At 39.8% G+C, this 19,265-nt stretch overlaps 1 protein-coding gene across 4 annotated transcripts in view; it reads right to left on the bottom strand.

Moving 5' to 3' along the window:
- Nucleotides 1-1,579: 1,579 nt before the first annotated feature.
- The window catches only part of LOC308677486 (receptor expression-enhancing protein 1), a 70,793-nt gene continuing 53,107 nt past the window's right edge, over nt 1,580-19,265 (bottom strand). The window contains exons 6-9 of one of the 4 annotated variants that reach the window (XM_081343930.1): nt 17,798-17,981; nt 12,982-13,017; nt 5,266-5,417; nt 1,580-3,567 (exon numbers count right to left, since the gene is read on the bottom strand). In XM_081343930.1, the coding sequence (XP_081200056.1) occupies nt 3,490-3,567; nt 5,266-5,417; nt 12,982-13,017; nt 17,798-17,981 (450 nt within the window). In that variant the 3' untranslated portion in view covers nt 1,580-3,489. Of the gene's footprint in view, nt 3,568-5,265; nt 5,439-12,981; nt 13,018-17,797; nt 17,982-19,265 lie in introns of all 4 variants that reach the window. The other 3 variants (XM_081343928.1, XR_014028501.1, XM_081343929.1) reach the window with 3 other exon arrangements.

Below are 19,265 nucleotides of genomic sequence, written 5' to 3'. Positions count from 1 at the left end.
CTTCTGAGGCTTGTTTTCACTAGGAAGGGGCTTGAGAAATGGCTTTTTCCTGCGAAAACCTAGCCAAAGAGCTTGTAGTCCCTGCCAGATCTCCATTGGGATAAAAAGTCTTTTAGCTCCTATAGAGCGCTTCCAAACACAGCCAGTCCCTGCATTTGGAAGTGCTCCATAGGTGCTGAAACATCAGATCTTCACCAGACCTGGCAGAGACTGCAAGCTCCATTTGCCTGGAATGGGGCGCTTGAGAAACGGAGCCTTCTGCCAGATCTCCGTTGGGATAAAAAAAAATGTTTCAGCACCTATGGAGCGCTTCCAAATGCAGGGACTGGCTGTGTTTGGAAGCGCTCTATAAGCGCTAAAAGACTTTTTATCCAAATGGAGATCTGGAAGAGACTGCAAGCTCTGTATGCCTGGAATGGTGCGCTTGACAAACAGAGCGTTCCTTTCTATGCAGTCACACAGGGTGCTTCAAAATGCAGGAAATCCCAGCATTTTGAATAGCCCCACTAGAACACAAAGCTCCACAATCCACAATGCCAAACCCTAACCCCCACCACACCCCAAGGCACTCACAATGCCAAATCCTAACCCCCACCCCAGGGCAACCAAGTTCCTTCACTAACCTCCTTTCCAGCTCCATTCTCCATGTACAAGGCAACAAAAGAAGTTTGTGGAATTAAAAAAAAAAGATCAATCCAACTTCTCACAAAAAAATGGATCTCGCAAAGTTGGAAGGTCTGATTGAACTATTTTGTTAATCGGTAGTCCCACATGCTTCTTTTGTTGCCCTGCAGCGGTGGCGGAGAACAGAGCTGGAAAGGTGATTAGTGAAGGGAGGCTTTGCAGAAGCGAAGGGAGACAGGGAAAGATCTGCTGTGGCCGCCACTGCCTCTCCATCAGCATCAGGGCTTGGAGGCTTGTTTTCGCCAAGAAAAAGCCATTTCTCAAGCTCCTTTCTGGAGAAAACAGAGCCAAAGCACAGTTCGCTCTTATTGAGAGCAATCCTGTGAAAACAAGCCTCTGAAGAGAGTTCACCTCGCTCTTATTGAAACAATCCTGTGAAAACAAGTCTCCGGAGTGAGTCAGCCTTATTGAGAGCAATCCTGCTCTGCGTCTCCGTTTCCTTTCACTCAGAAGGAGCAGACAAACTCAAACCTTCCGCTCAATGAGTGAGGATGATGATGAGAAGAGTGGTGAAGATTTTGCCAGCCGGCCGGTCAGGCAAGGAGTAGGTCAGGTGGGGCAGGTGGCTGGCTGGGGAGGGGGATCATGGCCTCTCAGATGGTTGCTGTTGCTGCAAGAGCCTTGGTGGAGCAGTGGGCTAATGCCTCCTTAAGTAACACCAGCTGCCTGCAATTAGTGCAGGTTCGAGTCCCACCAGGCTCAAGGTTGACTCAGCCTTCCATCCTTCCGAGGTAGGTAAAATGAGGAGCCAGATTGTTGGGGGCAATAAGCTGACGTTGTAAAAATGCCGCTGGGGGGGGGCAAAGTCCTAATAAGCAGGCATATACATAGAATGAAGGCTATTGCTAAGCACATTGATTTGTGCTTCTTAGATTGTAAGCCGCCTTGAGTCTTCGGAGAAGGGCGGGATATAAATGGGATTTTTTTTTAAAAAAAGGGACCTGGTCCCGCGATGCCTCCCCACTCAGTTGAAGGCTTTGTTCCTACCCTCACACTAAGGCTGCCGCACGTGAGTGAGCAGCGCACCTGGGCCACGGACAGCATTGGTTCCAGCGCCTGACCAACTCCGATTCCACGCTTTGCCCCATAGGCATGCAAACAAAGCAAACACTTCCCCCCCGAGAATGGAAGCTTCCAGGGACCATGATCTCTTTTGCAGAGAATTTGTGTTTGAACCCACACAATATTATGGCACCCAGGAGCTTCCATTGTCGGCGCGAAAAGCATTTCCAAGCCGACTCTCCTCTCCCTTAAGGTGAAAGAAACCGTGGCAGAGAAGAGACAGAGTTTGCAAGGTAAGTGAGTCCAGGGCAGAAGGAAGGGAGGGAGAAGCAGTTGTGGGTAGTAGGGAGAGGAATAGGGTGAATATTGCAGAACCTCTGCGGTCAGTCACTCGTAAGGGCAAACGACTGCTGTGATACTGCAATAGTCGTAATTTTGGGATTTGCCCGTAAACATTAGGGGGCGCTGATCACATAACTTCGAACAAGCGTTAAGTGAACACTCGTAACTCGGGATTTACCTGTATATTTACTTCAAATATCCACTTTATAATGTTGACAATGGAGACTGAAATATGAAGGAGATTAGATTAGTGCTGTCATATACAATCTAGCTATCTTCAGTGTCAACATGTTTATGTTCTACAGTACTTTTGTTTTTAATGAGATAGCTACAAAGGTAAACACAAATGTATATAGTATAATCTTCAAAATTTCACATGCTTTACACATATAGAAGACATCGATCCAAAGCTAAAATACACCAATCCTAGTATGTTGTCCTTGTTTTGAACTTTTCTATAATTACAAATGTATCATCTAACTACAGACTGTTGTAATCTATTCCAAAAGCTACATTACTGCTGAAATCTGCAAACTTCTCTAAATTAAATAAATGCTAACATGTGAGCTGGGAGAATGAAAGGATTAAATCATATGGACAGAGGATTGATTTGCACTGAAAACTAATTATGATTTGCACCCTAGTATTCATTAGTGCAACCATAAACATGCCTTAGACATGTCGCACAATAGCCCACTAAAATGATCAACATGTTAGATAATACTGTACCAGTGTGTTTTTATACAGTGAATTTCTCAATAGCATAATTGTAGCTCTATAACTGTGAATGCAATGTCTACCTGATTTCATAGTTGAACATAATGATATCAGTCTTAAGTAAATTATGGCATCAAAACAAAGATTCAACAGTGCTATAGTCCTATAAATATGTGTCTCATCTCTACATTTCTAAGACTCCAGTGGGATTTAGTGACAGAATATACAGTAACTAACTCCATAAATGAATACACAGAAGAAATAGTAACATATTTAGATCTGTTTTTACATTTTCACTACTTGTCAAAACAATCTTAATACATCATTCACAGTCTGAAAAATCTGTCGCCCCTATCAGTCCACATTATATTTATTATTAAACTCCAAATAAATATAATTTTAAAACAGATGAAGAATTCATTTTCTAAGTTCATTAACAGAGCTAAAACTAAAATAATGTAACTTAATGGTTACAAATATTGAACCCCATTACTGTAGCTTGGGGAAAAACTTGTGCAAAGAAATCAGGGTTAGAAGAAACATTGCTTCTGCCAATGGAAAATATAATGCAACACAAATGGCAGCGTAAGAAAAGGGGAACAAGAAAGTTCATTTCTAAAATGCTACAATATCACAAACACATCCCTCTCACCACTGTTCCCCTCTCCCCCACACACATACAATAATGTAGATCTTTTAAGGCAGAAGAGAGGCATTCTGTGGATCTTGGTGCTGGATGGTTCCTCACAGACTTGTGGTTTCAGTAGTAGAAGATAAGGTACTTTTTTTCCTGAAACGAGGTCTAAGGCTCCTAGGCGGTGCCTGCCAAAAGCATAACACAGATGTTGATTTTTCTATATATACAATTTGTACAAAGTAACTTAATGTATATAAGTATTTAGCAAGTATGAATAATCAACTCAAATGGATCCTGAAGCAACCTTGATTTTCAGGAAAATATGTTGAGTAAAAGTTACTCTTGGTACAAAGATAATCCACTGTTCTGATATGATGCAAAGCACCCTATAAGATCTATAAATCATTCCAGCCAACTTATTTTAAACATGGGCATTAGAAGTTGCAGTCCTGTGTGGTTGGAGAAAGCTAGTTTAAAATATTATGTTCAACATTATATTGCATTGTTTTAATTTACTATGTCTTTTAGCTGTGTATTTGTTGGTATGCATTTTTATCTTTCCTTTTCTTCAGGAGTTCAGTGACTTACATTCATTTTTATTCCCAGAACAGCAATCCTTTATTCCCACATAGTAAGCTCAAAATAGTTTGAGTTGAGGGTAGATGACTGGTCCAAACTTACTCCATTAGTTCCCATGGCTGATTTGAACCTGTGTCTCCCCAGGATGATTTTAGTGCCTTATCCACTATTCCACAATATTCCCATTGCAGAGCTAATTTAGATTTTCAGTGATAGCTTGAAACAATTTGGGATGAAACACACGGAAATGCACAGTTCAAACTTATTTCATTGGAAATAATTCAGCATGGTTTAGTACCAAATTGGACTTTGCCTCTGCCCAAATGTTCTTTATAACCTGAATCAACATTCTTCTATCTGCTCTGCTAGAGGATACAGTCAATGGTAAGTCACATAATGAATATGCCTGTTGCTAGGCTTCTGCCAACCTAGCAGTTCGAAAGCACGTAAAAATGCAAGTAGAAAAATAGGGACCACTACGGTGGGAAGGTAACAGCGTTCCGTGCGCCTTTGGCGTCCAGTCATGCCGGCCACATGACCACGGAGACGTCCTCGGACAAGCGCTGGCTCTTCGGCTTTGAAACGGAGATGAGCACCGGCCCCTAGAGTCGGAAACGACTAGCACGCATGTGCGGGGGAACCTTTACCTTTACCTTTAGGGTTCTGGTACAGTCAAAACTGGAACATATCTTTTAGATTTCCACAACTCCACTACACAATCTTCTATCTCCATAACCATATTCTTCTGAAACTCAGAAGCCTGTTACGTTTCATTCATTATGTCAGGCTGATTACACCGAAGAGGGAAAAAATTAGCCATCATTGCTTTCTAATGTTTTACATATTTTATTCTAACCCTGTACTCTGCAATTTAAGGTATTGAAAAAGATTTGGTTGTCGGAGTTAAAAAATATGGCATGTAAGAAAATAAGCTGATAGGTGTAGTACTTTCATAATGTCTGAATAGTTGCATTGCTCATTTTAAGTTTAAACAGTATTAATCTGATGATTCAGTGGGCTAGGTTAAATATTAAGCAGCATGTTCTGGCTTAAAATGATGGTTTTCTAATCATACAGGTTTCATAAATAATATGTACATATATACACCTATTTTCTAATCCTTTCTCTTCCCTATTTAACTATGAGGACATGCTACTTTCATAACCAAAGAAAGACATTGTAGCTGTAGAGAGAATTGTCTGCCACTATCTAAAAACTAAGAAACAAACCACAGAAGTCTTAGAAAAAGAACATGTTATTACAAGTAAATGTGACTTTAAAGCCTCTTTCCAATATGGAAGTACCTCAATGATTGGGTCCTTTGAGGGGGAACTTTTAGGCTTGGATGTGCTATCCAATGAGCCATTCTCTTCATCCTCTGACAACACAATGTCAGTTGGTTTAGAATTTGCTTCAAGTGACTTTTCATTTTTTGCCTCACCATCTAGTTGAACCACTTATAGCATCCATTTAACATCTAAATAATGAAGAGAAACAGGATATGGAAGGTCACAGAAGGTGGTCAGCAAATTAATTTTCAGCAGCCACTGTCCAGGCCATGCTTTCTCCAGAGGTTAAAAATACAGTGAGGGAAAACATTATTTGATCCCCTGCTGATTTTGTACGTTTGCCCATTGACAAAGAAATGATCACTCTATAATTGTAATGGTAGGTTTATTTTAACAGTGAGAGGCAGAATAACAAAAAAAAAACCCCAGAAAAAAGCATTTCAGAAAAGTTATAAATTGGTTTACATTTTAACGAGTGAAATAAATATTTGACTCCGTCGCAAAACATGACTTAGTACTTGGTGGCAATCACAGAGGTCAGATGTTTCTTATAGTTGTCCACCAGGTTTGCACACATTTCAGGAGGGATTTTGTCCCACTCTTCTTTGCAGATCCTCTCCAAGTCATTAAGATTTTTGAGGCTGACATTTGGCAGCTCGAACCTTCAGCTCCCTCCACAGATTTTCTATGGGATTAAAGTCTGGAGACTGCCTAGGCCACTCCAAGATCTTAACATGCTTCTTCTTGAGCCACTCCTTTGTTGCCTTGGCCATGTGTTTTGGGTCATTGCCATGCTGGAATCCACAACCCATTTTCAATGCCCTGGCTGAGGGAAGGAGGTTCTCACCCAAGATTTGATGGTACATGGCCACATCCATCCTCCCTTTGATGCAGTGAAGTTGTCCTGTCTCTTAGCAGAAAAACACCCCCAAAGCACAATGTTTCCACCTCCATGTTTGATGGTGGGGATGGTGTTCTTGGGGTCATAGGCAGCATTCCTCCTAACACGGCGAGTTGAGTTGATGCCAGAGAGCTCAATTTTGGTCTCATCTGACAACACTTTCACCCAGTTCTCTGAATCATTCAGATGTTCATTGGCAGATGTTCAGACAGGCCTGTATAAATGCTTTCTTTTTCACGATGTAGTGTGTTACCAATTGTTTTCTTGGTGATGATGGTCCCAGCCGCCTTGAGATCTTTGACAAGATCCTCCCGTGTAGTTCTGGGCTAATTCCTCACTGTTCTCATGATCATTGAAACTCCACGAGGTGAGATCTTGCATGGATCCCCAGACCAAGGGAGTCTGACAGTTATTTTGTGTTTCTTCCATTTGCGAATAATCACACTAACTGTTGTCACCTTCTGACCAAGCTGCTTTGCGATAGTCTTGTAGCCCATACCAGCCTTGTGTAGGTCTACAGTCTTTTTCTTGACATCCTTGGACAGCTCTTTGGTCTTGGCCATAGTGGAGAGTTTGAAATCTGATTGATTGATTGATTGCTTCTGTGGACAGGTGTCTTTACAAGCTGAGATTAGGAGCACTCCCTTTAAGAGAGTGCTCCTTATCTCAGCTCATTACCTATATAAAAGACACCTGGGAGCCAGAAATCTTGCTGATAGGGGATCAAACATTTATTTCACTCATTAAAATGTAAATCAATTTATAACTTTTTGAAAAGTTTTTCTGGATTTTTTTTGTTATTCTGTCTCTCACTGTTAAAATAAACCTACAGTTGCAAGAAAAAATATGTGAACCCTTTGGGATTATGTGGAGTTTTTCATGAATTGGCCATAAAATGCGCTCTAAACATCATGTAAGTCACAACAATAGAAAAACACAGTCTCCTTAAAATAATACTACACAAACATTAGCTGTTGTCATGTTTTAATTGAACATAAGATGGAAACATTCACAGTGCAGGGTGGAAAAAGTATGTGAACCCCTAGTCTAATGACTTCTCCAACAGCTTGTAAGCCGCCCTGAGTCTTCCGAGAAGGGCGGGATATAAATGGGATTAAAATAAAATAAAAAATAAATAATTGGAGCCAGGAGTGAGCCAACCTTGACTCCAACCAGTGTGATGATATTGGATGTGTTGCTGACAGCTGTCCTGCCCTTTAAAAACACACACCTGTTTTGGGTTTACTGGTCTCAAGAAGCATTGTCTGATGTGAACCATGCCTCACAGAAAAGAACTCTCAGAAGACCTACGATCAAGAATTGTTGACTTGCATGAAGCTGGAAAGGGTTACAAAAGTATCTCCAAAAGCCTTGATGTTCATGTGTCCACGGTAAGACAGTCTGTCTACAAATGGAGAAAGTTTAGCACTGTTGCTACTCTCCCTAGGCGTGGTTGTTCTGTAAAAATGACTGCAAGAGCACAGCGCATAATGCTTAATGAGGTAAAGAAGAATCCTAGAGTGTGAGCTAAAGACCTACAGAAATCTCTGGCACATGCTAACATTTTTGTTGACACATCTACAATAAGGAAAACATTAAGCAAGAATGGAGTACATGGGAGGACACCACGGAGGAAGCCATTGCTGTCCAAAAAAAATATTTCAGCACGTTTGAAGTTTGCAAAAGAGCACCTGGATGTTCCACAGCACTACTGGCAAAATATACTGTGGACAGATGAAACCAAAATTGAGTTGTTTGGGAAAAACACACAACACTATGTGTGGAGAAAAAAAGGCACAGGACACCAACATCAAAACCTCATCCCCACTGTAAAACATGGCGGAGGGAGCATCATGGTTTGGGGCTGCTTTGCTGCCTCAGGGCCTGGACGGATTGTTGTCATTGATGGGAAAATGAATTCCAGAGTTTATCAGGACATTTTGCAGGAAAACGTACGACCATCTGTCCGCCAACTGAAGCTCCGCAGAGGATGGGTGATGCAACAGGACAATGACCCAAAGCATACAAGTAATTCAACAAAACAATGGCTTCAACAGAACAGAATACGCCTTCTGGAGTGGCCCAATCAGAGTCCTGACCTCAACCCGATTGAAATGCTGTGGCATGACCTTAAGAGAGCGATTCACACCAGACATCCCAAGAATATTGCTACACTGAAACAGTTTTGTGCAGAGGAGTGGTCCAAAATTACTCCAGATCGTTGTGCAGGTCTGATCTGCAACTACAGGAAACGTTTGGTTGAGGTTATTGCTGCCAAAGGAGGGTCAACCAGTTATTAAGTCCAAAGGTTCACATACTTTTTCCACCCTGCACTGTGAATGTTTCCATTTTATGTTCAATTAAAACATGATAACAGCTAATGTTTGTGTAGTATTATTTTAAGCAGACTGTGTTCTTCTATTGTTGTGACTTACATGACGTTTAGAGCGCATTTTATGGCCAATTCATGCAAAACTCCACATAATCCCAAAGGGTTCACATACTTTTTCTTGCAACTGTACTATTAAAATAATAGACCAATCATTTCTTTGTCAGTGGGCAAACGTACAAAATCAGCAGGGGATCAAATAATTTTTCCCCTCACTGTAATACGAATGGAATCAAATTACATAATGTTATTTGTCAGTCATTTAAGCTGTCTGCTCTTTAGTTGTTAGTTGGTTTAGTTGTTAAAAGGATTTAGATTTTTTAAGTTTCGAGTTGAACTCCAGCTTACATAATCTTGAGGAAAACTAGTTTACTCATTGAATGGCAGGTATCCCCAACTTTTTTTGCCATGTTGACACACTTGAAAATTTAATCAAATATCATTAGGATAACTGCCACAATCACAAAAATCAATTTAAAAGAAAGCAAGTTGATGAGAATGTTCCCTCCTACCCTCTCTAGTCCCCCAGGCTATTTATTTTTCCTGGAGATGTATGCACATTTAAAAACAAGAAGTGGGCTGCAACACTGAACTATTTCCCTCCCTCCCTTACTGAGCTCCTACCCCTCCATCTCAACTATGTTTGTTGAAGCCACAAGACTGGAGAAAGCCTGCAGACCAAAGCGACTACTACTCTTCCCTCACTATTTGTACACTTCTCCAGGAACACAGTAGAACACGTGTCATCTCTACTGATTAAAGCAATTGTTTTGCTTTACTTGCAACATAAATATGTGATAATGATAAAGTAAAGTTATAAAGAATTATGAACAACTTACAAAGTACTATAGAAACATTAAAGCACATTGCTGTCTTTATAGCTATGTAAAGCCAAGCCCAATAAAAAGTCTCATACATTTTGTTATTTAGTTAAATTACAATACATCTAGCAGATTTGGCACATCTCAATTAGTCAATAGTATATATTAAATTTACCAATGTTTTAATGCATGCCTTATAGAAACAGCATTGTAGACATCCTGACTGGGAAAAAAAACTAAACAAGATGTGTTTCTATAGTCATTCTATTGCTAGACAACAAAGTTTCTTTATACCACACGCAACTATATGTGCATACTATATATTACAAGTTAAGAGTAAGCATTTCTTAGTTATATAATGCATTCTTATGCATTCCTGTTTGGAAGTTATTCATGCAATCAGTAGCACTTACATCAGAGTCCCAAAATAGATATATAGGGAAGGAAAGAAAAACAATAAAAATAATGAACAAAGCTTTTGGTAGCATATGTAGCCATATTCCTTAGCTCAGAAAGGTTTTTGAGCAATACATTAGTTTTTCAATAGTATTAAAATATTTAAACATTATTCAGTTTATTAATTAAGATATAGAAAATATATAGGTGATAATTATCCTAAATAACTTTATATAATTTCAAATAATATAAAATGCCAAAGATTTTGAAGCAAAAAGCAAGTATTCAATGCAAGAATCATAAGAGCATACAATGATGTCAGTTAAAAATAATTCTAAATTGTAAAACCACCATAAGTATTCTGTTGATAATAAATACAAACACCGACATATAGTTGAATTGTCCTTATCATACAACACAAGCAGATGCTGAAATGTTAAAGCAAAAGAAGCCTTGATATCAATAGATTCATGTTTGTTTTCTTACATATAATGTTGTACAATAAAGTCCCCAAATATAAGGGTATATAATACAGATGCAATACAAAGATAAAAGGGAATACATTTGTTCCAAATTAATATTCTTTTCCCTTTTCAGTTGATTACACAGGACGTTAACTTTAAAATTGTGATGAGGAATCTGTGGCCCTCCAGACGTTATTGGAAATATCCAAGAACCTAAAGTAGAATGAATAACTTGTGATGAGGGATACTAGGAACTATAATTATAATAAATAATAATAATAATAATAAACCTTTATTGTCAAAGTACAACATGTGTACATTGAGATTAGCTGAGCCTCCCCCCGTGCTCTCTCCTCCCAACACACAGTGACAACAAACCCTCCATCCTACCACACCATGTGAACCAACTACACCACACACCGGCCTCCCAAGTCAATGCTGCACAAGTTCACAGAGATTATATCCCATTTAAAAGCCTAACAGCCCACGGATAAAAGCTATTTTTCAGCCTGTTGGTTCAGCTGGCTATATTCCTATATCTCCTACCGGATGGTAGGAGAGTAAAGAGATACCGTCCAGGTTGTGAGTCATCCCTGAGAATCTTCCTCACGCTTCCAAGGCAACGAGCCCTGGCGATGTCATCCAGTGGTGTCAGGGAACAGCCCACAATGTCTTGTGCTGTGCTCACTACCCTCTGTAATACTTTCCTTTCCGCGGCTGTCAGACCAGCATACCAAACCACAATACCATACGAGAGGACGCTCTCTATGGTATTGTGGTTTGGTATGCTGGTCTGACAGCAACAACAACATTTTGAAGGCTGCAGCTCCCCAATTTATACCTCTAACACCCCATAGCTCATTTCTGGACCTCAATCCCGCTATCTGTTAGGACCTGTTGTCTGCATATGGGATTAAGAATAAAATTCTCACAAAGATTTATAACTCCTTACAAAACCTGACCACCCCAAATTGAGCTGAATTTCTCCCAGGGGAGGTTAAAGAGCAAATGGAAAGTTCTGTATGTCCCTTACCATACTGGACTAAAATGATAGCTCCTGCCCATTTTACTGGTGACAAACATGGAGCACAAAGGCTTTTATTCCAAAAGGAAATAAATCTATGGCACAAACTTAAAGCAAAGTCATTCAAAGAAGCAAACCAAACAAAAACAACAAGCGATGTAAGCTACTGGAATTTGAACCACGTACAAAGCAGACTCTTCCTCGAAAAGACCTAGCATAACCATTTTATAATAGGCATCGTTTCAACTGAATTATACAACAAATTATATTTGTTGTAAAAATAGAATAAATGTATTACTTTCCAATTATACATGTGTTACATATTACATATGTACACACAAACACACACACACACACACACAGAAGCAAGGCTTCATTTGTTAGAATTTGGTACAGCTCCACACACCACAAGTTGGCATTGACCTCCAACTGGGTTTTTTCCTCCATTGCATTTGGAGAAGGGATCAAATGATGAAGTACTAATATCAACATCAATGCCAATATTTTATGACAAGAGAGATTTCATCTTTTTCCTCACTGAGTAATTCTTCTAATCTTGAATGTGCTGCCTAACAATAATTTTGGATATTCAGTTTTGTCCAGCGATTAAAAGGGGATACTCTTTCTTCATCAGAGTTTCCAGGAACCAATGGCATTCAGATGTGATTATCTCATTTCCACCATATTCAGTTTGGGGCTGACATCATTTCCCCTATTATTTTCAAATGGGAAAAGTAAAGAAGGAGTTAACCAATTAAAGTGGTAGCTCTCTGGAAATAAAAAAGAGGCTTTGAGCAAGGGATTCATATGATCTTATTTTGGTTCTACTGGCTGTCCTAATTTAGCCTGTTAGCTGGTCAAGATTTCCCCATTCCTGTCCAAAATCATATTTCCTTAATATGAGTTCTTCAATATGCTATTTCAGCAATGGCAGCAGCTGGCTGAGATTGTCTGAGCCAATAAACTAAGTGGGGTCACTTATTTCTTGCTTTTGGCTTTTGTTCAAATTGAACAATGAGTTCAAATTTACAGATGCATGTTCATTTTACGAGCACCACACAAAAAAAGTAAAACCGGGTTGATCACATGACAGACCCATTTTACGAGCATTGCAAGTTACGACTGTAATACATAGGCTCCCTTATGATCATAACTTTGTTGTTGTTGTTGTTAGCTGCGAAGTCGTGTCCGACCCATCGTGACCCTATGGACAACGTTCCTCCAGGCCTTCCTGTCCTCTACCATCTGCTGGAGTCCATTTAAGCTCACGCCTACTGCTTCAGTGACTCCATCCAGCCACCTCATTCTCTGTCGTCCCCTTCTTCTCTTGCCCTCATAACTTAAGAACAATCATTATCAAGAGACAGCCTAGCAAGTCAGCTTGATTTAGGATTTCTTTGAAAACATGCTATCAAAGATTACATTTATTAACCAAAGTTACCCTTTCTTATTAAGTGAGAATCACATCAAAGCAAATTCTAAATTTCAATTTTAAATGTCTAAAGAATCTGCATTATTCAAAACTTGTGTGCAAAAACAGCATTTCTCAGCCAGCATTCCAGACTGGTAGTGTAGCTCACAGATAGCTTTCTAAACCACACCAGCAACTATTTAAGGCTGAATTGTTAATATTAGGATACAACATTACAAATACTATAATTCAGATATAAATATAAGCTGCAAGAATTAATGCTTATAAAAGACATACAGATTGCATAAAAATAATTCACACTCACCTTGCACAAATTGACAAACTGAACAACATGTATATTCTGAAAAAAGAGCCACATATTTAAAAATGCTTTTTTTCATTTGTGGAATCCTTGGTGCTTTCTGAGCTTTGTTGTTTACTTACAGACATTTCATTCTCCAACTGTTATCAGTGCAAGTATGAGTATGGGATTTTCTACCTATTTATATACAGTAATTTGCCCTGTTAATTTTGGTGGGGGTATAGTTTTGCTAGGGACGTGGTGTCTCAGTGGAATCGGGACGCTCAGCCTGTCGATCAGAAGGTCGGCAGTTTGGCGGGTCGAATCCCGAGTGCCGTGTAACAGTGTGAGCGCCTGTTACTCGTCCCAGCTTCTGCCAACCTAGCAGTTCGAAAGCACATAAAAATGCAAGTAGAAAAATAGGGACCACTACAGTGGGAAGGTAACAGCCTTTGGCGTCTAGTCATGCCGGCCACATGACCACGGAGACGTCCTCGGACAAGCGCTGGCTCTTCGGCTTTGAAACGGAGATGAGCACTGGCCCCTAGAGTCGGAAACGACTAGCACGCGTGTGCAGGGGAACCGTTACCGTTACCGTTATAGTTTTGCTGTTGGCAGTTTTTTGATTAGGGTATTGCTTTCTGCTTGATATTGATTCCTGCTTATCAAGTAATGTCTGATGGTGGATTCCTAAATGTCTATGGAGATCCTGTCATCCAGGTACGGATGTCCTAAAAGTGCTTTTTCACGAGGCAACTAGACTTTCTTGTTTTTTCTTTGAAGATGTTTCGTTTCTCATCCAAGAAGTTTCTTCAGCTCTGACTAGATAATGGGGAAGTAGAAGGATTGAAATATATTGCTTGCAGAGAGCTGGTCATTTGCATTTTTTAGAGAGTCGTTGGGGCCATTTGGAGGTTTACCTGTGTCCTCAGGGTCACCTGAAAAGTGCAAATGTGTGTGGAGCCTTCTTGGCCCTTCACTGTTGAAGACAAGTGCAGGCTGTTGGGAATGACACAGGGCAGAAAACATCCTGCAGCCAAGAAGGCTCCACACGTTTGCACTATTATCATGTACTTCAGCAGAAAATAACTATATTTTTAATAAGGATTTGCTGGTGGTAAAAATTCCATTTCAGCAATGCAGACACTTGTTGGAAGGAATTGGTTCTACAAATTCCCATAGATCATATAAATTTGGTCACACCTTGGCAAACCAGGCATATTTTTTGTTCCACTTTGATTTTTACATCTTCTACATTCCAGGCTCCAAAACAAATTTCCAAATACCCTCTCAAATAAGCTGGAATATAAAGTGCCACAGTCACCCTCCCCAACAACGAAGCCCCAGCCATACACAATAAATCAGACCAACCTGAAAAACTGAACCAGAGAGAGAGATTGTTGATCTATTAGGGATTAGGATTAGTGCATATGCCAGGCCCCAATGAATGACCTCCAGGAAGACCAACAATTGTCTTCCTGGAGTAATATTACAGCTGTGGGGAGTAAAATTACTGGGGGAGTAATATTACAGCTGTGCCATAACAAAATAACAGGAGTGTGTGTGTGTGTGTGTGTGTGTGTGTGTGTGTGTGTGTGTGTTTAAAACCCTATATAGAGATTTCAGTGAGTTCTGGTGGTCTTGCCAATTCCTGGTGAATGGGTTGAATTATTGTAGCAACAAGTAAGTCTGTCACAGCCCTGGGACTATTTCCCCTAGAGTTTATTACCAATCTTTCCCTAATGCAAAGATATATCAACATACTGGTAACAATGGATTTATTTACCAAAGTGGGTCGTTTTATGCTTTGAAAGGATCTCCTAATAGCTCAGGAAACAGCTCAGTTGTTTTGGGGCCATATGTCTGAAATTACATGATTGAAGATTTTGAGAATCTGAGAAGGTTAATCAACTGTGACAACTGTGACTGTAAGATGTAATATTTCCTATAAACAAATTGATCTCTTCCTTACAACAATGCAGCACACTCCTCTACTGGTATGTCTTTATTCCAAGAAATTTTCAGATTCCACTCTCAGGTCTTGCCAACAATCAGTCACAAAAGTGCCATCCCTTGTGTTTCACATTTTCTGCACAAGAAGCAAGCTGCCTAAATCCTCTTAAAGAGCAACTTGAACTAGTAAAGGACACATACAAAAATGCAGTAGATGCAAGTAGACAAGAGAGGACTAGAATTGCAGAAGGGGATCTGTTGTGGCTTTCAATATATTTTTTTAATTCCACAAGACCTTCCAAATTCACCCTGACCATCAATCTTTATTGGTGAAAGAGGCATCCCCCTGCATTCTGTGTTCACAGGTAGCACTCCCCTCTTATACTGGTAAATGGGGAGAAAGAATATAAAGTGGAGGCAGTAGTAAATTCTAGACACAGAGGAAAGTGGGTGGAATATTCCTGGACTCACAGCTGCTGCAGATAGTAGCCATGACTAGAGGGCTTTTGCCCAAATTTTCTGACAGTTGGAATAATTTACCAGTGGAACAACCTGCCTCCAGAAGTTGTGAATGCTCCAACACTGGAAGTTTTTAAGAAGAGACTGGACAGCCATTTGTCTGAAATGGTATAGGGTTTCCTGCCTGAGCAGCGGGTTGGACTAGAAGACCTCAAAGGTCCCTTCCAACTCTATTATTATTATTAATTATTATTATTATTATTATTATTATTATTATTATTATTATTATTATTATTATTATCATCATCATCATCATCATCATTATCATCATTATCATCATCATCATCATCATCATCATCATCATCATTTACATAATGTTCTCCAATTGCACTAATTCCTACATCAGGAGACATTGCTCATTGTCACTCATGTCTTAGTCACCTCCTGATTGCATTACTGTATAAAATAGATGGGGTTGTCCTTGAAGAACATTTTGGAGTTTCAGCTAGTCTAGAATGCAGTGGCACTTGTACCAATGGATGCTTCATGATGTATTTACACAACATCCGAGCTTACAGGCACAATTCAAATGTTAGTTGCTCTGTTTAAAACCTATGTGGCATGTGACTAAGTAAACTGTGCCACCATCTTATGTAGACAGAATGGACATGCCTCAGTGAAGCTGGACCTGTGCTGGACCTTTGTCATAGTGTCTGTCTTGTGGAACAGCGTCTCCACTGAGATACAGATAGCCTCTATCTTACTGGCCTTCTAGAAGACTGAAGATCTGATTGTTACAAGGCAGAGGGGGCCAGGTTGTTCACCAAAGCACCAGATAGAAGGACAAGAAACAATGGTTGGAAACTGATCAAAGTGAGAAGCAACCTGGAATTAAGGAGAAACTTCCTGACAGTGAGGACAATCAACCAGTGGAACAGCTTCAGCCTTCAGAAATCATGGGCGCTTCATCTCTGGAGGTTTGTAAGAAGAGACTGGACAGTCACCTGTCTGAGACGGTATAGGTTCTCCTGCTTGAGCAGGGGGCTGGACCAGAAAGGTCCCTTCCAGCTCTACTCTATTCTAGTTTTTATTTCTGTTTGCCACCTAGAGGTCTTTTGATAGAAAGGCAGCTCTATAAATTTGCTTAATAAATCAATAAAAATAGACATAACAATCTTTTTTTCTTTTGTTCATTAATTTATGCTTTTTACATCTTACATTCCATTTTTAAATTTGAACCCATAGTAGTTTTTGCTGGATCATAATTACCTTTATATAGTGTATGGAAAAAGTGTTCCACTTTTATGAAAGAAAATAAAAATTAGCTTTATTTAGGAAATAATAAGTTACTTGAGTCAATCTACAGCTAAGAGTCTGTGGAGTGATCTTTTCTAGCCTGAACTGCAGGTCTCAATCAGAAAGAAAAGGGAATTGAATTGAGAGAGAAAATGACAGCCCCAGGAGTATCCAACAGATGACATGTTATATAGAAATATACGGAGTATATTTTGTCTTTACACAAGGAAGAGAGAAAAAAGTGCAGAAATTTCCTGTGCTGAATATCTCTGCAACTATTTCCTTAACAAACAGTAGGTGAAGAAACCTAGCCCATGCAAAGTTGAATTCCAGCAGCATTAACATATAATGTGACATTTTCATGCATTTTGGTTTAATAAAAGTAACATCTCTGTTCCATTTTTTACAAAGAACGAAGAATTAATATTACTATATTATCTGGGAAGGGTGCAGTCGAGTTATGTGAAAGATGCTGCAGAGGTCAGGAAAAGCATGTGTTGTGGTGCTGTACAGATGAGGAAGTGTGCTTGGGGCTGTGCAAGAGCTGCCACAGAGATCACAAAGATGTAGGGGGTTGTAATATACTGTAGGCCAGGTATGGTGAACAGACGTGCAGTTCATTGGCATGATGCAAGTGCATAGGATCTGGGGAGGTAGCATGAATGGGGCAAACTTAACTGAGCAACTTGCAATCTTCCCTACTAACTTCCCTCTTGCTCATGCTCCCTGCAGTGGGCAATCATGATTAAGTTTGTGTATCCTGCCAGCTTCCCTACTGATCATATCACCCAGAAGCATGGTGGTACTGAAGTAGCAGCAGCATAGCAGTGGCACTAAAGCGGCCATAAGTTTCCCAAATTTCATTCTGCAAGAGCAATGGGTCCCAGTATTGTGTAAATTAATCTGTTTGAGGTACCTTGGTTCAAAAATTGCTGCCTTATGACTCACAATTTTGCCCAACTGAAGGTCACAAAATCGTTCTAAAATGTCCTTTAGTATATTTGAAATTGGAACTATATGGGCTTTGGGGAAGTACAAAATTCAATGTTATTATGTCATCTTGTGTCCATTTTTAATAACTGATGATAGGAGGAAATGTTACCACTTAAGTCTGTAGGCAACTCCTACTAACCTGAACATCCAATACTGTCTGATGCAATTTTGGAAGTTTTTGGCTGACTCTGCTTGCTACTTGCCCGTGCAAAAACTGATGGGGCAGGAGAAAGTGGAATTGCAGTGCTGCTGCTCTCTCCTCTAATTGTGGTAAGGTCTTGCATGCTAAAACTCCGGAGCCTCTCTGACAGCGCTCCTTGACCCTGTGAAAATCAATAGAGATACATAATAAATTTTTGATTGTCATTTTCTATATCTTAAGAATAAAAGATATTCATGCAACATTTTGAAAAAAACATATATTGAAAATCCATTACTTTGAGTGACAAATTGGACATAATTCATCTCTCCTTCAATTAGTTTATTTTCTTCATTGTCATGTTTTTATGCATATTAGCATGTGTGCACATTTTATTCATCCTCATACTCACATGCAATTATTTCTAAAATCTCTTTTGACAGGCAAATTGCATTCTAAAAATCTGAGAAATTTATAAATGTGAAAGATTACTCCCATAAGAACTGTCAGATGTTGTTCAGGGTTTTTTTGAAAAAAGAAAAAGCATTCTCTCCCAGAATTTCAGCTCCCCTATTCTGTAACCGGCAGGATTCTATTTTTTGTGCATTAATGGCATTTCTGCAATTCATCTTCCCTTGCTAGCATTCTTGAGGACTTTATAAGCAGGCCGCATCCTTACTCCCTTTTGATATGTTATGACCCATAAACTAGTTGAGGAAGAAATTGAAAAAAGCTCATTAGATCATGGGTTCATTTTGTTCAGAACCTTCTATATCACATTGATTGTTGACTGCTTCAGATTTCAGACAGGAAAGTTTCTAACTCCTCTGGAGATTTATTTATTTATTTATTTTAATCCCATTTATATCCCGCCCTTCTCCGAAGACTCAGGGCGGCTTACAATTTAAGCACAAACCAATGTGCTTAGCAATAGCCTTCATTCTATGTATATGCCTGCTTATTAGGGCTTTTGCCCCCCCCAAGTGGCATTATTACACAGTCAGCTTATTGCCCCCAACAATCTGGGTCCTCATTTTACCTACCTCGGAAGGATGGAAGGCTGAGTCAACCTTGAGCCTGGTGGGACTCGAACCTGCATTAATTGCAGGCAGCTGGTGTTACTTAAGGAGGCATTAGCCCACTGCTCCACCAAGGCTCTTTTTAATGCGGGGGACTATTGTACAAATAGTGTGCTCCACTACTGAAGTATTGCTTGGTCTAGAAAAATCTGTTTCTATGCAGTCTCACAATAATTCTTCAATTAAATTTTATTTAAAAGGGGAAGAAAAGGAAACATGCAAAAGAGTTCTTTTTAGCAAAGGAGTTAAAAGTACAGAAGGGACGCGGTGGCTCAGTGGGTTAGGACGCTGAGCTTGTCGATCAGAAGGTCAGCAGTTTGGCGGGTCGAATCCCGAGTGCCGCGTAACAGAGTGAGCGCCTGTTACTTGTCCCAGCTTCTGCCAACCTA

Source organism: Vipera berus (genome assembly GCF_964194415.1).
Source record: "Vipera berus genome assembly, chromosome: Z".
Classification (NCBI taxonomy): Eukaryota; Metazoa; Chordata; class Lepidosauria; order Squamata; family Viperidae; genus Vipera; species Vipera berus.
This window is presented reverse-complemented; position numbering and strand designations above follow the sequence as displayed.